This window comes from Staurois parvus, unplaced genomic scaffold (assembly GCF_062004578.1).
Source record: "Staurois parvus isolate SC_StPar_1 unplaced genomic scaffold, SC_StPar_1.0 ptg001432l, whole genome shotgun sequence".
In the NCBI taxonomy this organism is placed as follows: Eukaryota; Metazoa; Chordata; class Amphibia; order Anura; family Ranidae; genus Staurois; species Staurois parvus.
In genome coordinates, this window is record NW_028319228.1 from 5816916 (window position 1) to 5842735 (window position 25820).

Genomic DNA, 25820 nt, shown 5'->3' on the forward strand with positions numbered 1-25820 from the left:
TCTGACAGTCAGTTCTAGAACTTCAATGCCTGTATTATCTGAGTATGCCTCTGGACACACCCAGAACAAGTTGTTGTCTCAGCAGAAGGTTCGCACACTTCGGAAACAGGCTCAGAACCTCTGGATGGCTGAGAACACCTTGGTGAATGCTTCCATGAGGATTTTGGGGATCATGGTGACCTCAAAGCAGTGCCATATGCTCAAAGACATTCCAGACCTCTAAATAAAACACTATATCAGCCTGGAATAGGTCAACTCAGTCTCTCAACCGACCCATGTGCCTGTCGGCCAGGACCAAGAATTCTCTGGCTTAGTTGATTTCCAGCCCGGTTCTTGTTCAGGGCAAGGTCTTTCCTCCTGCTGATTTGGACCATCCTCACCACGGATGTAAGCCTAACAGGTTGGGGTATTGGGAACCACCACAACTCGGAGTCTCAGCTCTTGATCAGTGTCCTAGAATTGTGAGCAGTCTACTGGTCTCTGCTCCACTGGACACATCTCTTCCAGAGGAACCCAGTCAGGGTACAGTTGGACAATGTGATGGCAGTGGTTTGCATCAACCACCAGGGTGCCACAAAGCTCAATCTGAGGCAGATCTCATACTGCTTTAGTTAGAGATTAACTCTCCAGCCAAATTTGCTGTGCACATTCTGGGTGTGGAAAATTAGCAGGCAGGCTTTCTAAGGAATTGATTCCAGGGGAATAGTCACTGCATCCAAAAGTATTCCAGGAGTTCTGTCTTTGGTGGGGGACCCCAAATGGGAGCCTTCGGGGATCCAGATTCAGCAAGAATTTTGAAAAGTTTGTGGCCATAACAATAGATCCATAGACCTTTGCGGTGGGCACTCTGATGACTTCAAGGGATCAGTTGCAACTGATTTATGCATTTCCTCTATTACAGTTGCTAGTGCATCACAGGATCCAGGTAGAAAGAATACGTTTTTTTGGTGGCCCCAAACTGACCAGGGAGGGCTTGGTTCTTAGACACATGTTAGCAGAAGCTCCTTGACCTCAACTGGGCTAACGAGACCTTCTGTCTCAAGGTCCCATCTATCATCCTGCTTCATGATCGCTGATTTTAGTGGCATGACTGTTAAGGTTCAGGTCCTAAGGGAGAGTGGAATATTGGATTCAGTGGTTACCATGCTTTTGAAAGCTAGGAATAATTTACTTGGAACATCATACTTGGAAGGTGCACTTGTTGTAAGCAGAGATATTATCTTTCTTGCTAATCATCTGAAGGTCGTTTGCTCATCTTCCTGCAGCCAGGGCTGGACCAGATGTTATCTCTCATGGGTAGTTCTATCTCATCAAAAACTCAAAATGATACACCAGAAATTATCCTGGAGTATACTGAAGGGGCAGCTTTCGGCTTCAACCATTCTATTCCAGAGTCCCATAGCCTCTCACTATCTAGTTCAAGCCTTTGTGCAAGGAATTACTCATACTGCTCCACTTTGTTGGATGCCAGTGTTGCCCTATCACTTTTGGTCCTTCAAAAGTTTGAACCTGTCTGGGAGAATTACGGTACTTAACTAGTAGGGTGGTTTTCCTGGTGCAATTACCACTGCAAGAAGGGTATTGGAGCTGGCTGCTCTGTCTTGTAAACAGTCAGTTTTGGAGTTGCACAAGGACAAGGTGGCCTCACTACTGAACACTTCATTTTTTTTTTTTTTTTTTTACCTAAGGTGATCTCGGAGTTCCACAAGGACATTGTACTACCTTTTGCTTTGCCTGTCTGCTTAAATAAGCCAGGTTTAATTGCTTTTTGCTGTGTGAGCTTGCTCTCATGGTAAATAAATGAAAATTAAATTGAAAAAAAAATTCTCTGTCTTACACATTTTCATTTGAGATATGTGCTGTATTAAATGCTAGTGTTAGATTGATGCGATAGCAGAGCAGTTTCCCACACTTATTGTTGTATACCGGCTCTTTTCCTTACTCAAAACTTTGACTTTAGCGGTTTCACAGGGCCTGTTAACTCGCATTAACATACACATGACTCAGTCATGTTATTCTTTTTTATAAATAACATTATTGCTTTCAAATGCATTTATTATTTTAGCACACAAAAGGTCCACTCCAAAAAAATAAAATAAAGGTGAGAATCAAAGAACCTTTGTAACTGGCTGTTGTTCCTAGATTGTAAAGTTTATAATGAGTTTTAGTGATGTAATTCCTCATAGGAGATTACACGCTGTGTTAAACCCACATAAACTTTACTCTAGTGCTGTGCTTGGTACATTATTCTTCAGGGAATATGTTTTGTATATGTCTTTCATGCTTAGAAAGAATGGTACTTTGTTTTAACTGCTTAAAGAGCTGAGTGACCTGAAGCATATTGCTGCTAGCATGCCTTCCACTTTACTACAAGTGCCTCCGTTCCAAGCAGTCGCCAAACTCTTCACTGTTTAAAACATTATAAAATGTGCCTGTTAATTACTTATCAGTATGATGTCTGGCTTCGAAGTCATTGAAGCTTTGGCCCACCCCTGCTGTATGTTTTTCTTATAAATAACTTGATTATGTAGTGTTTTGGCCCTTGCATGTTGTTTAGTTTGAAAAGTCATATAACTTGAAAAGTTGGAAGAGCGCATGCAGAATGAATTATTTCATGCTATAAATCAAACTACTTGCCAGGGACCTTGATTGGATGAAAAGCCCTTTATGCTCAGAAGCAACAATTTATATATCATTTTGCATATAAGACATTTTCTAGGTACATTTATGTTGACACATTACATATCCATTAAATACATTAAGACAGAGGTGATGGAATTTGTGCTGCATTCCATAATGCAGAAATACTTTGCAAAATGATTTCTTTTTATATAATTAATTTCAAGATAAAAATAAAGTACTGGTAGTCTACAGATTCCCAGAAATTTCCATCTCCAGGATTTTTACAGAAATTATGTTTTGTATCTGTTATTATTGCCTATATGTTTATTTATTTGGTAATAAATTCTTGCAGATAGCTAGAAACCATATGGAATGACATGGGTAATAAGTATTGTACATTTATTTATAACCTAGACATGTGCTGTATGTAAGATGGACCCAAGGATAATGTTTACTTTGGTTTGCCTATATAAGCACAAGTATACTTTTTCTGCCTGCTCGTGTCATTATGTGTGTGCATGCAGAGGCAAGAAGGCCAGTGAATTTATTTAGTGCTTTGAGTAGGAAATAAAAAGTGGTATTGAGTGTGTTATATACATTGCTCCGTTATATGTATAGTAGTAGCGTTTGGAAATGTAACTTTATTAGAATTGGTTCCATGTCAAAAGTTATGAGCACTAATAAAATATCTGTGTTAAGATGGTATAGGGATTTAGTTTTTTTGCTAAATTTCTTTTTCTATTATTCTGAATCCATAGGCAGCAGTGGGCTGTAATCTGTATATCTGTACCTCAGCATAGTGATATCCAAGTATAGAGTTTGTTCTCGCTTAGCCACTTTTTCTTAGCATGTTTCAGCAGTGTGCGCTAGAGAGGTATCATTCTATGTTAAGAATGTTTAATGACATGGCGAATCTGCAGCCATGAATGCCCTGGTGATGCATGGTAGGAGAACTGTTAACTTTTTGGGGCAGTTCCTTTTCTGGATCTTCCTCAATGTCTTCCCGGTTAAGATTTCGCTGTGAAAGATCTGTTTTGTCCTCCAGACATTGGGCCTAGGGGTTGGGAAAAAAAGGGTCCCCCCCCCCTCCTGGGAGGTATTCTGGAAAATGCTGTCTGCTAAAGTCAGAGTGTCTGGCCTAGAGAAAACAAGTTGTGACTGTCCCTAACATAACACACAAACCTTTCCATGTTGTCCTGCCTTGGAACAAATTTCCAAAGCTCTGTAAATATCCAGCCATCATAGTCTGTTGTAAAAAGGTACATAGAGTGACTTTATCAAATATAAGACATTAAGAGATTAGAACCTAGTTTGAGACTAACCATGTTTTGGGGGGATATCCTCATCTGCTCTCCGTCTTTTTCTATATTGCAGTTTACAATGAACCAGTTCTTGTTTTGAGCTCACTAAAGTGACTGGCTTCTGCCCTTTTTACAACCTTTAAAAAAAAAAAAAAGACACCTGGTTGCTGAATACTTTTCAACTTTTGCAGAAACTGGTAAAATAAGGGAAAAATATGTAAAATGTATAATAAAAAATTCTTTAAACACAGTTCTGGTACTTCTGTTGATCACTGCACTTTGCATGTGCATGCAAGAAAACGCATGATTGACTATGATATGAAAAGTTTTGCAGAACTGCTTTATCACAATAAAGCCATCCATACATGGGTCGAAATTCGTCTGGTTCAGCAGGGACCAATCAACTTCTGTACAACCAGCCTGTCAGATTCTGCCTCCTCAAGCAGCGCCGCAGGCTATTGCTGGCAACGCTGATCAGTGTATTTTGCATCAAGTCTTTTTTTTTATGTTTATCCCTCTGGTTGAACGAAAAAAAAAAAAAGACTCATCTATGGCCTTATTAAGGTTTACAGTTTTTTGCCCCTCATTACTCTTCAACCCTTTTCAAATAAAAATATTGAAACTCATTATCTTACCCACTTCTAGCTAGCTATCCCTTTTATGTTTGTTACTGGAAAGCATTTTATAGCATAAAACCTGTCTCCTGAAAAAGAAATCCGGTGCTTGAATGTTAACTTAATTACGATAGCGGTCTTGCAGGCATGGGTAAAAAGAGCGTTTCTCTGAAGAAAATATTGCTTCTTGCTTATACAATCTCCTAAAAAAAAGTCAGCCCTTCTAAACTCTGTGCCCCTCAGTCAGCAAAGTCAGAAAAATATGTATTTCACCCCCAACAATATTCTTTATCTTAGCAAGACCGTTAACTGCTTGCCGCCCGCCCCCAATGTACAGACCATAGAGCTGATTAGAGGCGAGAATGGCTCTGATCATCTCTAAGAAACTGGAAGCTATGAGTAGTTCATCATTTCCGTTTCAGCAGATATTAACAGCTCCATTTTTAAATTGGGAAAGCATCTGATCACACCGATCTTGGTGTGATCGGATGTTTTAAGGGCAGAGGAGAGATCTAAGTCTAGAGTCTAGTCCTTCTTCCTGTGCTCATGCACAAAGGCGAACGCAAGCGTCTGTCCCATGTTGGTATGTAAACAGAGATTGCACCATGCATGTGAGGTATCACTGTGAATGTCAGATCAAAGGCAGTAATTCTAGCACTAGACCTTCTGTGTAAATATAAAGTGGTGATCTGTAAAAGCTTTTAAAGCGTCACCTATCGATATTAAAAATGTACATAGTTTGTCGCCATTGCACGGGCATGCGCAGTTTTAAAACATGTTATATTTGGTATCTATTTATTCAGCGTAACATCATCTTTTATAGGTTATCAAACAATTGGGCGATATATTGTGTTTTTGTGCATTAATCTTAAAAAAAAAAAGTGTATTTTTTCAAAAAAATTAGCGTTTGAAAAATCACCACGCAAATACTGTGTGATATAAAAAATTGCAAAACTCACCGTTGTATTCTTTAGGGCCATTGCTTTAACCACTTCCCTACTGCCCTATAGCAGAACTACTGCTACAAGGCAGCAGGGCCGCACAAAATCACGTGTGTGTGTATATATATATACGTGATTTCGCATTTCCGGGTAGGGGGCACGTGCCGCCTACAGCTGTTCATCACTGGGTCCCAGCCGGAGATTCCTCGCCGGCACCAGGCAATTGCCAAGGAAAATTGACGGGAAAGGTCTGTATGTAAACAATACAGATTTCTCCCGTCAGCACCAGCATGCTGCTTTGTATTTCTCTGCATAGCAGAGCAATACAAAGCAGCATGCTTACACAGTAAAACACACACACACACACAGCACAGTTAGTAAAACAGCACACAGCTTACCCTTTGATCACCCCAGATGTTAACCCCTTCCTGTCCAGTGTCAATAGTACAGTGTCAGTGCTTTTTATTAGTACTGATCACTGTATTAGTGTCACTGGGGATGTCCGTGGCAGTTAGTCAGTTCCCCTCCAGTGTCAGAATGCCCGCCGCAGTCCCTCTATAAGTTGCCGCCATTACCAGTATATACAAAAACCATTCCAGCATATATATACTGCCATTTGTAGATGCTATAACTTGCATGTAAATCAATTAATTTACATGTATTGGAATTTTTATTTAGCAAAGGCATATAGCAGAATAACTTTTGGCCTAAATTTCTGATGAAATTTGTTTTTTTACATTTTCTTTACTTTATATGTTTTATAATAAAAAGACAAATATAATGGGGTTTTTTTTCAAAATTTTCAGGTTTTTTTGTTTATAGCGCAAAAAATAAAAATGCAGAGGTGATTAAATACCACCAAAAGAAAGCTCTATTTGTGTGAAAAAAAGGACATCAATTTCATTTGGGTACAGCGATGCATGACCATGCAGTTACCGGTTGAAAAATCACAGTGCTGAATAGCAAAAACTGGCCTGGTCAGGAAGGGGGGTAAATCTTCCAGAAGGCAAGTGGTTAAAGTAGCTTTATGTTAACATTTTAGTACAGGTCCACTGTTTCATTTTCAAGGTGACAGCATTTTTTGTTTGCAATTACAGTGTCATGGTTATGCTTCTTGAACTAATGAACTGAAGACTTGGCACCCCCAGATTTAGACCCAGTAAAGTAGCAATATTTAAAGAACCCCAATGTTTCCCAGTGTGACAATAAAATGTTACTATCAGCAATGTTAAGGTGTGGGTGAACTCTGTCAATTCTGATGTGATGCAGTTACTGTTCATGGACACTGTTACTTTGGCATAGACAGATCTAATTATCTATATATAGAAAAAATAGCTGGATGAGATGCACACTTTTCTTTGCGTTGGAGTGGATTGAATCCATGTTTCAGACTTCAATTTGTCAAATATTCTTGAGTTTTCAGTCCTATGTATTTACTTTTTCTCCTTTCAGGATGAAGGTATAGCGAAAGATGAGAAGAATCTTAAATCCGATGATCAGTTTCAGAAGGAAGGCTTTGATTTCAGTAGTGATAGTGATGATGAAATAAATGATGGTTCAAGGAAGAAAAGTAGCATCTCTGCAGGTGCAGACCATGGTAAACAGCTTACATTACAGCAGTGTGGTTTTTCAAGATTGCTTGAGGAAGCACTTGGTAATCAAGACAAGAAATCTGAAAAAGGCTCAAAATTTACTGGGAAAAAAAGAGGAAGTGGTCATTTGAGCTTGAATGTATCATCTGATGAAGATGCAGAGCCAGTAGTAAAAAACAGAAGACAGATTTTAGAAGATGTCATCGAAACTAATAGCAGCTCAGATGAAAGTGATATCGTTTTTCCCACCCAAGCCAATAAAAGCGATTTATCTAAAAAATCTTCCAATAATACTAGAGTCATGCCACAATCTGATGAATCATTAAGTTCAGATTTTGAATGTGAGACTACAAAAAAGAAAACAAGGAACCTAGCGGACTGTAGTAGTGACCATATCAGTGATGAGTCTGATGACATTGCAATACCATCTGTACCTAATTTTTTGAAACAAAAAATTACTGCATATGCCAGCAAATGCGATATAGAGAAAAATTCACAGGTAATAGATGCTTTTTCTTCATCTGAAGATGATGACCATTATGACGACAAAATGTGTTCTCACCATCCTGAGCAGACAGGCAAAACCACAATATACGACGATTCAAATTCAAACAGATCAACAAAAAGATTTAGGTCGATAGTTCACAGAAAATACTCCAGAATAAGTAAGGATGACAGTGCCGCTGATAATAGACCTGTCAATCAAAAAGAAAATCTGGGGTCTTTGGATGGAATTTTAGGTAAGTGCTTTATAGTATTGCCCATAGGCTATCTGACATTTAATTTCAATGTATAAATAAGCTGCCTGAAATAACATACGTATTATACAGTATAGCTTGTATATTTAAGCTGCCTGAAATCCTGACCTATTGTACTTCATGGCCCTATACATATTAGCTGCACATACTGGCCAATTATACTTCATGGTCTTTTTTATGCCTTCTGCCTACACATGCACATTATACTTCATGACCTTAAAAATAACTGCCTGGCAATACTGACATATTATACATTGGAGGAGATTTACTAAAACTGGAGCACTCAGAATCTGGTGCAGTAGTGCATGGTAGCCAATCAGCTTCTGACTTCAGCTTGTTCAATTAGGCTTTGTCAATAAAACGTGGAAGCTGATTGGTTTCTTTGCAGAGCTGCACCAGATTTTGCACTCTCCAGTTTTAGTAAATAACCCCTTTATGTTCTTATACATATTAGCTTATACTGACACATTATACTGTTTGGTCATAGATAACCTGTCTCAAAATACTGATACAGTATGTTATGCTTTTTGGTCTGAAAATGTATACATCTTCATCTTAACATTCTTATTCTGTATATATCAGCTGTCTGAAAATAGTGATATACGCTTTGTTGTATCTTTGCTACTTGCGTTCTTTACACACCATAAAATATTATTTTGGTTCACTTATCAGCAGTAGATAGTTGCTAATAGATGTTTTGTGCACTATGTGTGATAAATAGCTTCTAGTGTTTTAAGTTACTAGTATTGACATGCAACTGTAACGGCTGTGCTCCTCAGCTATTGTTAGATTGAAGGCTAAGTTTTATTGGCCCAGCCACAAGACTGCAGAAGTTGGGCTAAATAAACTTGCCTGGAGTTGGACTTTAAAGTGACCCTGTCACCACTTAAAACTCTGCTGCTTATTTAATTAAAATGTATGAAATAAGCACTTACTAGTGCCTATTTTAGTATACTGATTCATACTGATATACTGATTCATTATCCGTATAGGGGTGCTGCAACTTTCTTCCACTTTCCACACTTCTAGTGGAATTTAAAGGTGAAGGTTGTGTGTGATGGTGCACCTACATACTGCCTGTGACGGGTGAATAAAATGATTTGAATAAGAAAATGTATATACCAATGTCATTCATTTTCATTATAAAGCACTGGAAGTTTTACAAGCAGTGGCCAGCAGCCTCAATGATGTTAGAGCCAAAGGTGAAGAAAGAAAGCAGTGCAGACTGTCTTGTTGAGAAAGCTCCTGACACTTCCAAAATGTCAGAGGTGAAACAAAAATGCAGCTCAATGTATTTAAAATATATTAACAGCCTGTATCTCCTAGATTGTAAGCTCCAAGGAGCAGGGTCCTCCTATCCCTCTTGTATTGAACTGTATTGTTGCTGTATTGTCTCCCTTTATACTGTAAAGCGCTGAGCAAACTATTGGCGCTATATAAATCCTGTATAATAATAATAATATAGCAACAGGATCACTTTAAGGTAGAACTCCAAAGAGAAGGTGAATTTCATAATTTAAATTATGTTTTTTTTTCCACAGAATTTTTGATTCTGTTCATAACACTTATGCTACACTGCCAAGATGACAACTCTATTTACTGGTTATACTTTATGGACTGGCAACAGTCTCATTAAGTAGCCTGTATGCATACACAAAAAATACAGTCACCTGTCACATTGTGGTTTAATCATGATCCCTGATCCCAACAAAATCTTTGCCCAACCTAAAATGAGACAAGGTCCCTACTTAAAGTGGTTTTAAAGGCTCAAAGTTTTTTACCTTCATGCATTCTATGCATGAAGGTAAATAACCCTCTGTGTGCAGTGCCCCCCCAATCCTTACCTGAGCCCCCTCCTATCCAGCAATGTTCACAATAGCCTTGGCTGTATGGGCACTCTCCCTCCTCATTGGCTGAGACAGAAGTGGTAGCCCAGTGGCTCCCACTGCTGTTGATCACAGCCTGGGAGACAATGAGGGGGGGGGGGGGGGTGGAGCCAAGACTCTGTATCTTATGGACGCAAAGAGCAGCGGCTTGGGAGTGAGCATACAGTGGTACCCCCAGGGTAGCGGTTTTCTCTGGGGGCACTGCTCAAGAAGGAAGAGTCAGGAGCACCAGTGGGGGACCTGAAAAGAAGAAAATCAGGGCTGCTCTTTGCTAAACTACTGCATGACATGTTGGTATTTAAAAAAAAAAAAATGAAGTTTTAGTGTCACTTTAACGTAATGATAGTTTTTTTTGCTTAGAGGTCCCCCTGCTTTTTTTTTTCTTTTTAACTTTCCACTCTTTTGTTCATAGGCATTCTCAGAGAGCTGTGAGAGGGAAGCAGGTGGTATTGAGACAGCTAGCCTGTTCAGGTGATTTGTCTCCTTAACTTGAAATGCTGCCACCACAGCTGTTAGTGGTGATGTATTATAACTAAAAGGACCTGTTGACACCATGAATAGGTACCTCAATAATAATGCTGGGACATGCTGCACTTTGTATTTATTTTATTTTTTTTTACAACGTACAAGATCTTTAACAACTTTAATGTTTGATGGTAGCTCACTGCACTATTACTATTTTTATCTTTACTGCATAGCAATAATAAAAATTGGTGCTTTGAAAAGAACTGTTTTGAATTACTTTGCAGAAGCACCTAATAGTGAATTTGTAAGCTTTCTCTCAATGCTAGTTACTGCATGTGTTTTATTATGTTTCACATTTTTCCTTCATAGATGGCGTGGCTGAAGTTGCTTATATTCATTCAAATCAAAATGTGGTTGGTTCAAGCAAAGCTGAGAATCACATGAGTCGCTGGGCAGTGCATGATGTATTTGAATTGAAACAGTTCTCCCAGCTTCCTGCCAATATTGCTTCCCATGACCTGGAGGTAAAGAGACTGCTTAAAACTTCTATGGTTTGTTTTTTTATTTGTTTATGCTTTGTTAAAATTGAGTTACATCAAGCCCGATTTTGAAATCTTGCGACTTACAGTGAAATTGCACGATTTCAAAGTCAGGTGACTTGCCAATTTCAGGTGCAATTTACAAGACATCTGACACAGATGTCTATGCAAATCGCACCAAAGGTAGTGTTGTTATTAGGTCCACCTTGCTAGTACTGTGTTGTACCGCCTTTTGCCTTCAGGGCTGCCTTAATTGTTCGTGGCATAGATTCAGCAAGATGTTCCACAGGGATTTTGGTCGATATTGACATGATCACATCACACAATTGCAGCAGATTTATTGGGCTGCACTTTCATGATCTGAATCTCCCGGTCCACCACATCCCAAAGGTGCTCTATTGGATTGAGATCTGGTGACTGTGGAGGCCATTGGAGTACAGTGAACTCCTTGTCATGTTCAAGAAACCAGTTTGAGATGATGTGAGCTTTTTACATGGTGCATTATCCTGCTGGAAGTGACCATCAGAAGATGGGTACACTGTGGTCATAAAGGGATGGACATGGTCAGCAACAATACTCAGGTAGGCCGTGGCACTTAAACAATGCTCAATTGGCCCAAAGTGTGCCAAGAAAATATTTCCAACACCATTACACCACCAGCTTGAGTCATTGATACAAGGCAGGATGGATCCATGCTTTCATGTTGTTTACACCAAATTCTGACCCTACCGTCTGAATGTCGCAGCTGAAATCAGACCAGGTACTGTTTTTTTCAATCTTCTGTTTTCCTATTTTCCTAAGCCTGTGCGAATTGTAGCTTCTTTTTCCTGTTCTTAGCTGACAGGAATGGCACTCGCTGTGGTTTTCTGCTGCTGTAGCCCATCTGCTTCAAGGTTCGATGTGTTGTGCGTTCAGAGATGGTATTCTGCATATCTTGGTTGAAACGAGTGGTTATTTGAGTTACTGTTGCCTTTCTATCAGCTCAAACCAGTCTGCCCATTCTCCTCTGACATCAACAAGGCATTTGCGTCCACACTACTGGCGCTCCCTGGATATTTGCTCTTTTTGGGACCATTTTCTGTAAACTCTGGATATGGTCATGCATGGAAATCCCAGTAGATCAGCAGTTTTTTTAAAATACTCAGACCATCCTGTCTAGCACCAACAACCATGCCACGTTCAAAGTCGCTTAACTCCCCTTTCTTCCCCATTCTGATGCTCGGTTTGAACTTCAGCAAGTTGTCTTCACTATGTCTAGATGCTTAAATGCATTGAGTTGCTGCCATGTGATTGGCTGATTAGCAATTTGTGTTACCAAGCAGTTGAAAAGATGTACCTAGTAAAGAGGCCGTTGAGTGTATACCCATGGCGTGTGAGCAATATATCAAGTGACAGCTTTGTGTAAAAAAAAAAAAAATAGATTTTTTGAAAAACTTATAGTAAAAAATTCATTCTTCTATGGACTGAACATGCCTGTCAGCAAATAGCTTAGGGTTTCTACTTTCCGAAAAGGGGTCAGTTGTGCTATCCTCTTAGAAAATACCTTGGAATGTCTACATTACAAAAAAGGGGTCATTTTGGGGTGTTTTAAACTATTCTGTACTATTTCATGGCCTCCAAAAATGTAATAGGTAGTGAGGAAGTGAAATGAGGAAATTATGCACCAGGCTTTTAAAGGGGTCATTGGATTTTGGGCTCCTGTATCCGTCTAGTCTCACAAAAAGTCTCACACATGTGGTATCCCCATACTCGAGAAAAGTAGCAGAATGTATAATTCCACATGTATCCATGGCATATGTGAGCAATATATCATTTAGATGACAACTTTGTGTTAAAAAAAAACAAAACAAAAAATGTCATTTTCCAAAAATTTGTGGAAACAAATTAATTGTTCCATGGACTTACCATGCCTCTCAGTAGATAGCTAAGGGTGTCTGCTTTCTAAAAAGGGGTCATTTGGGGGGGGGGGTTGTACCTCCCTAGCATTTTACCACCTCAAAAGAAAGTAAAAGGTGCTTAAAGCAGAGCTCCGCCCAAAAGGGGAAGTTCCGCTTTAAGGACTGCTCCCCCGCTCCCCATTAAGGATCGACACCTTTGGGGGGCGGGGGGGAGCGGATACCTGAATTTGACAGGTACCCGCTCCCTCTTCTGGTCCAATCGCCTAGGCGATCAGAAGCAGAAGGTGTCCTCCCTCTCTCCCTGTAGTCTTTTGACAGGTCCCAGAAGACTACAGGACCATTCATGAAGTGCAGCGCTACTCGCGCATGCACAGTGGGTACCAGGCTGTGAAGTCGCAAGCTATCAGAGCCGGGTCACCACACTAAAGATGCCGGCCTCCTGGAATACAGAATGGCTGGTGAAACGGGCTGCGGGGACACACCGAGGGACAGGTAAGTGGCTGTTTTTTAAAAGTCAGCAACTACAATTTGTGTAGCTGCTGACTTTTAGTTTTTGACAGCGTGAGTGGAACCCCGCTTTAAATTCCAATGTCTATACCATAGTTTGTAGACACTATAACTTTCACACAAACCAATCAATATACACTTATTGGGATTTTTTTTTTACCGAAGACATGTAGCAGAATAAATTTTGGCCTAAATGTATGATGAAATTTGAGTTTATTGGATATTTTTTATAATAGAAAATAATGAAAACACAGGTTACGCTCATATTATAAAAATATAAAATTGTAAATGTATCAACAACATATAATCAGTGTCCAAATAAATGGTGAATAATATAAAGTCCAAACAGCCATATAGCCTTGTGTCACGGTATTGTTAAAAAAAAAAAACTCTGTGTCCAACAAAATTCACCGTGCACAAAATCCACCACCAGATAAATTAAATGAACTCGCCAGAGCAATATGCTGATCAAATTATAAATCAGCATAAGCGGTTTCTGCTCTGGGAGCAATACTCTGCAGGAGAATGAACAGCACTGTAGACTCTGTCTGTGGGATCAGGGAGTAATACTCTGCAGGGAATACTCGGCAATATGGATAATACTCTTTAATAGTCACCGCCTCCTCAGATGTTCAGAACAGTACTCGGAATATAAGAGAATAGAAACTCATGGTGCAGTACCATTAAAACCTTCTTTTATTTAAAAAATCATTGCAGTTACAATTATCGGTGTCCCAGCCGACACCAGCAAACAAAGTGTTCTCAGTACTCAATGAACGAACCCAGCCTCGTCCAGCATACACAGATGCTGACAGCTCGGGAACGTCGTGACGTCACATCCACAGGCTCCGCCCTACGCGTTTCGTTATTAGACGTCCTCCTGGAGCTGATGGATGTGAGACACCCCGCTCTCACTATATATGCTCTGCATTGGCGGTATTCCGGCATTACTGCAAATCAATTCGAAACCGTGTACCACATTTCCCATAATTACGAGCAACTACCAACATGAGAATATCCATAAACAGTTGAATATAATAAAAATATAATTTAAAAGATCAATACAACTCTACAAAAACATCGGAAAGAGGAAGAAGATAATAGATTCCCCATATTGTCAAAACTGTCAAATTAGAATCATTTCATCTTCCAGCTCTTACTAATCAATCGTGAATCATATCACCAGAAAAAATATATAGTTTCTGTAACAAAATACATATAAACGGCCAGTACATTCATTAAAGAAGAACTCTACCCGTGAGTTTCTCAACTAAAAAAGCAAAATAAAACATTAAAAATTTGTATGAAAGCAGTTCAGATCAATGTCTATATTTAAACCATTAGGTTTTAAAGAATTAATTTCATATATCCAATATGTTTCTTTCTTTGATATTTCATTGATCATATCAGTTCCTCTCCAGTGTTGTTTAACCTTATCTATACCATAAAACGTGAGTAGACTAGGATCACAATTTATGTTTTAATTTAAAATGTCTTGGCACACTATGTTTGTCAAAACCTCTTTTGATATTACCAATATGTTCACCTATTCTAGTTTTCAAACACCTCCCTGTTCTACCTACATATTGAAACAGTGGTGATCAAATACCACGAAAAGAAAAGTACTTGTGTGAAAAAAAAATGATATAAATTTTGGGTACAGCATTGCATTGCATAACCGTGCAATTACCAGTTAAAGTAGTGCAATGCCGAATAATAAAAAATGGCCTGGTCATAAAGGGGGGTAAATATTCCGGAGGACAAGTAGTTAAAGGTAAGCTTTTGGGACCCCTTTTGCCTAAAACTCCAAAAGCCATGTATAGAAGAGCTCCTCCTTTCGATGACATAACTTGATTAATCCAGCTTAATTAAGATGAATGTTAAATTTTTTGAGAGGTGTATTAGTAATAGGACAATCTGTAATATCGTGGGAGCTTTGGTTTTAGAAGTAGAGCTCCTTTTTATTTCTAGATTCTAAGCTCTTTTCTCTGGGGGTGATAACTTAGGTCCGAGTCATAGCTGGTCTATGATTTATGTAAGATTTACATACAGAGAGCTTACCAGGCTTAAGAAAGTGTTGATGTGGCGAGACGTGTTGGCTGGAATACAGGCAGAGTGACATCATCACGTATAGCACTTGCAAGAGCACGTAATTTGGGATTGTGGCATACAGAGACCCAGACAGACTGAGCGATTGTTTTGTAGTGCTGGATGACCAGTCATCACATGTGATTTGCTGCATAATATGATACATGTTAATGGGTTGATTCATTTTTGAGTACTGTATTTTTGTTTGGTAGATATAAAAAATCTAATTCGTGCATCTCTGTAATCATAATTACATCCTAAAATAACTTTTTTTAAGCAAGCTGTTGTAATTACTTTAGTTCGACTTTGAGGCAGGGTTTAGGGTCATGTGACCGTCGTGATTGGCTGTCATGGCGGTCACGTGATCGGAAAGCTCCCGACAGCAAGTAGCGAACGGGATCTTTCCATGAGGCGTCGGGAGCGTGTGGGGTATGTTCTCTCAGCACATATTGTGTCTACATTGGGTATGCAAATATGCCCAAGGTCCAGCTGCCGTGAGGCCACATATTTGTGTATGCTTGATGCCAAGGAGATAAATGAAAAAGTGAGTGCCCCCTGTCATCACTTTACCAGTGGTAGAACTCACAGCAGTGTAGTCAGAAGATCAAAGCCGACAGTGGAAGGTGGCATATTACAACTTTCTTGTCACTCCAGCCAGTAAAATGGTGAAGGTTGAAAGTGGAGCAGTGGTTAAGGTAGGAGGAATCCTCGACCAAATGAGCATATGTAGACCGAAGGAAAAAATCTGATTCTTCAATCCACAAATGGATGGGTCTCCCACTGCAGCCCCTAACAGTTTTTTTGCCATGTGTACCATTGGGGAGATTTAATTTAACTTCCTGCCCAATGACCAAAACGGGAAGTGAGAGGGAATCTCTGTAAATTAAGGAAACCCTTGGGCTCCCCCATGTCACCAGAATTAGTGTCCCCACTAGAGGATTTCCCCTCTTTTACTTGTCTGTGGAAAACCCAAAATTTGGGATTTTGGTTTACTTTTACTTTTGACGATAATGGTAAATAGGACAAATAGAGAGGGTGAATTTCTCTAACAAGGGTGCAGATAGCAATATAAACCTGACAGGTGTTCTCTCCATTCTATCCCAAACCAAAAATAAAATTTTGCCTTTATATATACTTTAAGGGAGCCTGCCCAGTGGACAACTGACTTCAAATAATGCTACACTGATTGTTTCCAAGAAAGTCACATTTGCAACTGCTACACCTCCAATCATTTCTCTATTCACAGTCCACTGTTGTGCTGAGAGCAGTGATTAGTCAGTCAGCCTGAGAATTCAATTCCCCTTTTCCCTCTACTGCATAGCAGTGTTCGTACAGTTTTCTGGCTTTATTTCGTTGAGTGGTTTGCTCTTGGGAGCCTTAGTGTTTCTACTTCTCAGCATTCAAGTATACCTAGGTCAGGCAGCAGTCACTGCTTTGAATGACAACAGGTCATTTTGTAAACATTGGTTACCATTATATATAAACTTGTGCTTTTGTGTTCTGAGTGCCTGCACACTTTTCTTGTACAATTTTCCTTTACATTTTCTAAAACCATATACTCTAATATGAGGTCACATCTAAACGCTTTCAATTTGTATGCAATCAGACAGACCCTTGCACTACATAGTTGAAGGTTAATATAAAGGAAATTGAATAAGAAAATAGTATAATGTATGGCCAGCTTAAGGCATGGTTCTTCTTCATCCAGGGACAGATTGTATTGGGCTCCATGATTTTAACTCTCAGCAAAATGGTGACGCTGGTGAAGTGTTGATGAATGATCAGATCCTAGGGCACAGTAGGAGCAGGGGTCAGGAAATGGCTTGTGCTTTATTGTGCCAGCCAGCAAGCATGGAAAGGGAGGGATCGGGGCCCGGGCTAGAACTTTTCATTCATTCAAGTTGGAGAAGAAGAAGCAAGGTGGATTTGGTACACTATCAAGTCTGCAGGTGGGAATGAGCTCTGGCTGTGTGGTGGAGTTAGACCAGTGTTTCTCAACCTTTTTTCGGTTAAGCCACCCTTTAAAATGGGCAGTCCCGAGGCACCCTTTAACCACTCGCCTACAGGGCACTTATACCCACTTCCTGCCCAGGCCAATTTTCAGCTTTCAGCACTGTCACACTTTGAATGACAATTGCGGGGTCATGCAACACTGTACCCATATGAAATTTATATCATTTTTTTGAGACAGAGCTTTCTTTTGGTTGTATTTAATCACCTCTGGGTTTTTTATTTTTTGCTAAACAAACCAAAAACCACTGAAAATTTTGAAAAAAAATGTTTTTTCTTTGTTTTTGTTATAACATTTTGTAAATAAGTGATTTTTTTCCTTCACTGATGTGCGCTAATGAGGCTGCAGTGATGGGCACTTGTAGGCTGCACTGATGGACACTGATAGGTGACACTGATGGGCACTGATGAGGAGACACTGGTAGGTGGCACTGATGGGCATTGACAGGCATCATTGATGGGCACTGAAAGGCAGCACTCATATATGGCATTGATAGGCGGCACTGACAGGTGGCACTGACATGCACTGATAGGCGGCACTGACAGGCGGTACTGACGTGCTCTGATAGGCAGCACTGGCAGCACTGATAGGTAGCACTGACTGGCATTGATAGGTGGCACTGACTGGCACTGATTGGCAGCACTGATAGGTAGCACTGACTGGCATTGATAGGTGGCATTGACTGGCACTGATAGGTAACACTGAAAGGCAGCTCAGATGGGCACTGCTATGTGGCATTGATGTGGCACTGATGGGCACTGGCAGGTGGCATTGATGAGCACTGACAGCTGCCACTGATGGACACTGACAGGTGGCACTGCTGGGGCTACACAGATCATCAGGGCACACTGATCATCAGTGCCCTGATGATCAGTGCACATGTCCCTTCTGAGTAAAGCCAATTACCGGCTCTCCTTTCCTCTCGAGCTGTCAGCATGACAGCTCGTGAGAAGAGAAATGCCGATAACGAGCATTTCGTACAAGGTTTTCGTACAGGTGTTGCTATTTACATGTGATCAGCTGTGATTGGACACAGCTGATCACATGACCGAGCCGACATCTTCGGCTCTTTCCGTTAATCGGTGATCCGCAGTGTCCGAGGGACACAGCGCACCACCGATCTCCGTGCTGTGCATTCCCGGAGCCGCACATGCGTGGTTAGAATGGGAGGATGTTAAATGACATTCTCCCAGAACGAGAGAACCGCCTCGCGCCCGTCATTGCCTTATATGGCGGGCGGGAGGCAGTTAAAACTATGGACAGTCTTCAGTCACCCCATTCTAAAATAGAATGTGAAAAACTATTCTAATAGTTTATATAACACAGCAATATCCACACACATAGAACACCCAACATTGGAGGTGATTTATTCTTCCAAAGCAAGTACACTTTTGCACACTGGTACTGACTAGTATTCCAGTGGTTCTCTTCTCCCTCAGTTTTTCTCCAGGGCAGGAAAGGGTCAGCTAGGATGCTGTGCAGGCAGCTGACATCCTCCTTATCAAATGATGATGTCATTGGTTGTCAGGATGTCTGTGGCTAGAAGGTCGTAATGGCGCACAATGAAAACCTGTGGCTTTGTGTAACTAAAAGGCAGGCTTGTTCCACCCGCTGACTTGTATACAAGTTTTGGTAATTTTTTTTAAATTTTGCCAAGGCACCCCTGAAGAAACCTCAAAGCACCCCAGGGTGCCTGGACACCCTGGTTGAGAAAGGCTGAGTTAGACTACTGTAGCAGCAAATGTAATTGCCTGCCTTCTTTTAAAGGGCACAGTTGGGAAGTAGAAGTGGATGGAGTGGACCAACCTGACTTTAGCACTCATTGGGCAATAAAAAAGGCGAGTGACTTCTTTGCCCGGTCAATGTGCATGCTCTGCAATGACTTAAGAATTAGCATGCATTGGTGTCCGAATCAATAGCATTGCATTAGAGATGCTTCTGATTTCCTTCTGTTTGTGTCTATATTGGCATGTACAGAGGAAAAAAATAGCAGTTTGTTTGCAGTTGCATATAATGTGTTGAATTAATCAAACTGCAAAGCAATATCTGTTCAACAGATATTATATGCAAGGGAACAATGTATGTACACAAGTTTTTACACTACATGGTGCTTTGTGCAGACTGCTTCTCTGAGCAGCCACATGCAGCAGCATAAATTAAGAAAATCCCCTGACTTCTTTTCCTTCTTGTTTTTTGTTGTTGACAGGTGCATTTTAAAAAGGGTAAATTTTCTGGCATTTATGGTTGATGATGCACAATCTAAGGAAATGCAAATTAGTAATGTTTTTGGGCCCATTCACACTATCATGTTGCAACAATTTCTCGCATTGGGGATTCTGAATGGCACCCTTGTATCGATGGTACCTTGTTGATGTATATGTGTTATGTTGTGCTGCCAGAAATGGTACATTTTTTGAGCGTTCTGTTGCAAAAGGTAGCCCATTCAATTAAATAGGCTGCATTACCACAGTGCACATTGGCACACGGCATAACGTACATCAACTTACTGCAGCAGTGTGAATGGGCTCTTTCAGTCTAGTAAGATAAACTTAACACTATTGTAGCAATTATGGTTTAATTTATCTTCCAAGTTCCTAATGTTGCATTTTAAGAAGTGAAAGCGTCTCGGTACACACTTGAAAGTGTAATGATACAAGAACTCTCTCGCCAGGCCTTTTACTTACACAGAAGAGATCAGAACGTGGTGCTGGAACAAAGTTTCCACAGAATAATTAGCTGTGTGCCAGAGGTGCAGGATTTTGGGAGAAAATAAAAAGATCTGAATTTATCCCGAGTTAGTGTTACATTACTGTTTCAATATACAAGGTCTGCTGGTCACAACCTTCGTACTGTACCTGCTAGTCACATGCGGCTTTTTTTCAATCAGTGGCAAAATTTTTAGTTAAGTTTACATAAAGTTTTGCTGAAAAGAAATGTACAAAGACAACCATTCAATTCAGGATTAGTCACCATGGAAACTGAAATGTGGTAACTGAGACGGGGGAGGTTGCAGTGCTCTCCATTTCCTACCAGCTGTCATGTGCAAACTCCAAAGCAAGAGTTCCAGCCAAAATATAGACGGGTATCAGCACTAAGAAATCATATCTATATTTTTTATAAATTGGTACAAGTATCACGCTATAAAGAGGAACTTAATCCCTCAAACTGGATGACAGATGCTTGGCTCCCTTTAGGGAACCGGACAGAGGCATAACAGGATGCTTTGTAGTAAAACCTGGATTATTGGTAAACCCCCTCCTTGTGTTATTGCAGTGTGATGTGAAATAAAGCATTAAACTTGCTGTCAGCAATGTGTGTGCCTATCTTACCTAAATGCTGTGTACAGAAGTTATTTTGAGGATGACTTTTTTTTATAATTCATAAAAAAAAATTTTATTTCTTGAAGTAGTAGTAAAGTTGACTTAAAAAAAAAAATTCTCCCTGCAAGGTATTGTCATAATTTGCTAGTATGCATTGCATACTGGCACATTATGAAAGAACGGAGCCCTCCAGCAGTGCGCTTTCCCTGCTGACAGGGCTTCCATCTTAACCTGGTCTTCCTTCTGGGTTTGCGGGCTCTAGCCTAAACCCTAATGCAATGCAATTGATTGGGTGAGCCGCAATGACATCACTCCCACGCATGCGCACGGGAGTCTCGGCACAGAGCTCTGAAGGACTGACACAGGGATGCCATTCCTCCAGAGCGCATGCGCTGGTGACATCACGTGCTGCAGGGACACTGAATATCTTCTAAACGGTGCATGTTTAGGAGATGTTCTTTGTACCCAAAGGTAAGCTTTATTATAGGCTTACCTGTAGGTACAAGTGTCCAGTGGGAGTTTACTCCCACTTTAATCATACATTACTGGGCATAGGATGAAGGTACATTGGGTTATACTACTACAGTATATTGGATACTGGCAAAACAAAGATGTAAGACCAGCCTAGTATAACCCCTCTCACTCTTAGCATGGCTTAGTTTTTGCTAGTGTCCTAGGAGACGTCCTCTCTCCTCTTAGAGAAGAAAAAACTTTTCTTTCTAGCAATATTTATTTTTCATTTAGCATGTTTTTTCAATTGCTGCAAAACTGGATGGTGCTCATTTTGCATGAGCTGATCGTCAGTTCTGCCACAGAAACTGTACCCAGACCTCGCTGGGAAGAAGAATTAGGGCTGACTTGCCTCTCACACCTCAGTGAAGGTTTTCGTACAGGTGTTGCTTACATTGTTCCTCCTGTGCAATCCCTGCTAACCAAATTCATTATGCCGGCTCTTCAGAATCCACTTGTTGAACCTATCAGGGATATCCCTTTGTCTATCCTTAGGTTGAGGCGAGTTCCTGAGAAGCCTTAACCACCAATAGAATCATTTCTTGTGCTACACAAGAACAAGGTTTTTGGTTTCTCCTTTTCAACATAACCAGGAAATTGTTCTATCATTTCTCTGTCCTACTCCTAAATATCCTCAATTGCTTAAATGTGGTATGTGTTGTGCGAGTTTGTCTCATCTACAGCTCCTTTTTGACAATCTGGCTGTCTGTTATTCCTGAAGGTTCCTGTTGGGGACAGCCTGCTGCTCATTCCACTACCGCTTGGTGGACTTGTCAGTTCATCATTCAAGTTTATGACCTCGAGGGCAGAGTTCCTCCTTTCAGAGTCAAAGTGCACGCCACTAGATTGGTTAGTGATTTATGGGCTTTTTAATTTGGTACACCTGTTTCTCATATTTGCAAGGCTGCCACCTGCTCCACTTGGTTTTTTTAATTTTTTTTAATTTTTTTTTTACCAGGTTGATTTTTAGGTCTCAGTTTATTGAAAGGTTCTTCTGGGAGCTTTTCCTGAGCTCCTTTTGCTAACTTCTTGGTTTTCATCCACCATGTTGCCCACCCCTCAGTTGTACTGCTTTTGGTCATCCCAATGTACCTGAATCATTTCATCCTGTGTCCCATAATGTTACTTGAACTACTTCATCCTGTGTCCCATAACGTACAATTAAAAAAAGAGGGATTTTGCCATACTGTTAATTTTTTTCTTTACGCACATTATGGGATACAAGTCCCTCCACTCTTCTTGTGATCTACTCCTGCAGTTGCTTGCTAACAAAACTGAACAATGCTGGGAGTGGGAGTTATACTGGACTTGTCATTACAGCTTTGTTTTGCCAGTATTCAATCTACTGAAGGCAGTAACCTAACCTATACCAAATTACTAAAAGTTGTTTTTGGAATGAAGCTGTAAAATAAACTCACACGGTGATGTTAATGTTCGTTTTTCATATCAAAAGTAATTAAACCAGAACATGCATGTTTTGTCAGCCTACTATGAGATTTAACAAAACAGGAGTCATGTACCACATTTTGGCAAGTAAAAATTGAATAACTTTCAGGCCTCATGCAGAGTAGGTGTTTGTCCAGCTTTTCTGAACACCTTTTCTATGTGGCCACACATACATAGGAGTTTTCAAGTCACTTGTGCGCTCAGGAGCTCTTGAGCGTTTATTCATATCAGTGGTCAGAATAGTAATTTATTCTGGACACTGAAATGAATAAACGCCCAAACACCTGATTGTGACTAAACTCATTTGCAAAACGCTTTTTCCTGCCAAGAGAAAAGGTGTTTAGAAGTGTGCATAAGGTCTGAAATTTATTAAATTTTTACCTGCCAAAATATGATACATGATTCCTGTTTTGTTAAATCTCATTCTTGACTGACAAATCCTGTGAATGCTCTGGTTTAATTACTTTTGATATACGAAAATGTATTTTAATTCATTAACATCAGCTGGTGAGTTTATTTAACTGTGAAAAGTTAGAAAAATATTGAAAGAAAAATGTTATTGTTCTGAAAGCTAAAAGATGGAGAATAATAATGACAAACATTTAGTTCTTTTCTAGTTTATCTTATATAAATTATTTTGTAAATAAAAGATTACATCCGCAAATTCACAGATAGCCATGTATTTATTTAGCTTACTGTTTGGTATTGTTTAAATATGCTAGCAAGCACATTGTACAGTAAATGGGAACATGTAGGTAATAACTATTAACATTAACCACTTGCCGACCGCATTAATTTACATCATTATGCCTGCTCCAGTTTAGGAGCATGTTGCAATTTCATGATCCCCAGACCGCTCAGCATGTGCCCTTCCCCCACAACCACTGTGTCCACCTGACATTTCTGATTGTTTGGTCAGAGACATTCACACCAGTGGCCTGCTGGAGGCCATTTTGTAGGGCTCTGGCAGTGCTCATCCTGTTCCTCCTTGCACAAAGGAGCAGATACCAGTTCTAGTGATGGGTTAAGGACCTTCTACAGTCCTGTCCAACTCTCCTAGAGTAATTGCCTGTCTCCTGGAATCTCCTCCATGCTCTTGTGCTGGGAGACACAGCAAACCTTCTAACAGCGGCACATATTGATGTGCCATCCTGGAGGAGTTGGACTGCCTGTGCAACCTCTGTAGGGTCCAGGTATTGCCTCATACTACCAGTAGTGACACTGACCCTAGCCAAATGGAAAACTAGTGAAAAACAGTCAGAAAAGATGAGTAGGGAAAAAATGTCAGTGGCCTCCGCCTGTAAGACCAATCCTGTTTTGGGGGTTGTCTCATTGTTGCCCATGTAGTGCACCTGTTTTTAATTTCATTAATACCAAAGCAGCTGAAACTGATTAACAACCCCCTCTGCTACTTCACTGACCTGCTCAATATCCCAGGAGTTTAATTGACTTGATGCTATACTCTGATTGAAAAGTGTTCCTTTAATTTTTTTGAGCATTGTATTTGGAAATTGATCATTCTTGATGTACTGATGGAATTTCTCATTTCTTGAGGCCCTTAAAATGCCGGAAAAGTACAAATACCCCTCAAATGACACATTTTGGAAATTAGAGTTTTAGGCATACATAGATTATCCATAGCGATCTTATGATCTCCGGGCCTCCCAAAGCACCGGAGAGCCGCAATCCACTGTGTCCAGTGGACACATCGGGAGCAGTGAGCTGTGTGCCCCAGGCTGGATAACATGAATGTATATGATCCAGACTGCCCTGCCGCCCGCTCGCAGTAAATGTACTGTGGACAGACAGACAGCAACTAATTAAGACTTAAAGAGTAAGTCCACTTTTGTTGACGGGTGGAATATCAAGCTGCTCATCCCCAATATAACATTTTAGAAAAAGAAAATTACCTCTTGGGACTTTAATGCAGCTGACAAAACATCACACAAGTATTTATTTAAAAAAATCATATGTGCTTTATTGTGCAAAAATACATTAAAAGATTCATTACATACTAAAATCATATTGATAACTCTGACAAGCTGTTCTAATGATATAATCCCTTAAAGGGTTGAAGTAACACACCATACCTCAAATGCCCCAACACGTTTCATTCATTCCAATTTAAGATCTTCCTCAGTGGGCATGAAGCGAAGGGGATCTCTCAATAAACACATTGAAAATGAATAATAAATCATTATTTTACCATCAATAGCAATTAAATTATCTCCATTTTCATACTTACAGAACATCAATTGAACAGCATACATACATACCAAAGCAGTCCTAAAAACAATGGTGTTCAATGCACAATTGCATTTTCCGGCAGATAGTGGTGTGAGCAGTCTGGTGGTACACGGGTGGTCACATGGACATCTCAAATTATTGGCGACAAAGGAAGAGACCAAAGAGTGACAATTCTAAATCTATCCGCAAGCAGTATACTGGCAATCCATGGGCTGAAACAGGGAAACTTAAATATTCCTCTTTCATATTGGTAGGAGAAGGGATGGTATAATCTCCAATCAGTTAGAGATGCCCTTAATCACTTCATCTATAATACAAGCCCATACAAAGTCTTACAAATTTAATGTATGTCTAGAGAAAGAGATAAATCTATATATAGGCACTAACCAGTACACTGTATTAATGAATACATACCACTATCAGGAGGTGGGGAAAATACAAACCCTGAACCTTGGGCGGATGTAAAAAAAAAAATGGCTCACTCATCCACCTAACATGGTAAGAACACATACAAAAAAAGAGAAAATAGTCTCCCCTGTTCTAAACATGGAAGCCATCTATGCTTACCAAACATTTCTTAGTATTCCAGGGATTCCCACCTCCATCAACACAAGCCAACAAAGGACTGCAATCAGGTCTCCAATATATATCCATCTCATTAGGGGACAATCAGTCCCACCATTGCTGCCAGTCAAAGTTGTTGTGGCTGACGCCTCCATGGTCTGCTTTTGATTAATGAGCTGCTTTCTACTTTCTTTTTTGTGAGCAGTGTGGGTCTCTCACAAGCTGTAATTTGTGAGTGGTGGCAGCAGTGTGTTTTCCTTAGTGTGTTTTCCCATTTTCAGATCCTGTTATCTCGCAGTGTGATGATAAAGCTGAACTAAACTCTCTCAATCAACATTACTATTTTTAATTCTTATACTACTAGCATTAGTAAATAGGAATGAATATTATTTTTTCTTGTTTTAACCTTTTTCTACTTTTCTTCAGTTGCTTCCTGGATTCTGACCTAGGCTAGAATGATTCCATACATTACAGGAGTTTTCATGGGCTTTTTTTTTTCTTCTTTGCACCT

At 40.1% G+C, this 25820-nt stretch overlaps 1 protein-coding gene across 1 annotated transcript in view; it reads left to right on the forward strand.

Annotated features, from left to right (window-relative positions):
- The window catches only part of ERCC6L2 (ERCC excision repair 6 like 2), a 205137-nt gene that overhangs the window by 132610 nt on the left and 46707 nt on the right, over positions 1–25820 (forward strand). The window contains exons 15-16 of the mRNA XM_089662138.1: positions 6931–7810; positions 10549–10703. Of these exons, the coding sequence (XP_089518264.1) occupies positions 6931–7810; positions 10549–10703 (1035 nt within the window). The remainder of the gene's footprint in view (positions 1–6930; positions 7811–10548; positions 10704–25820) is intronic.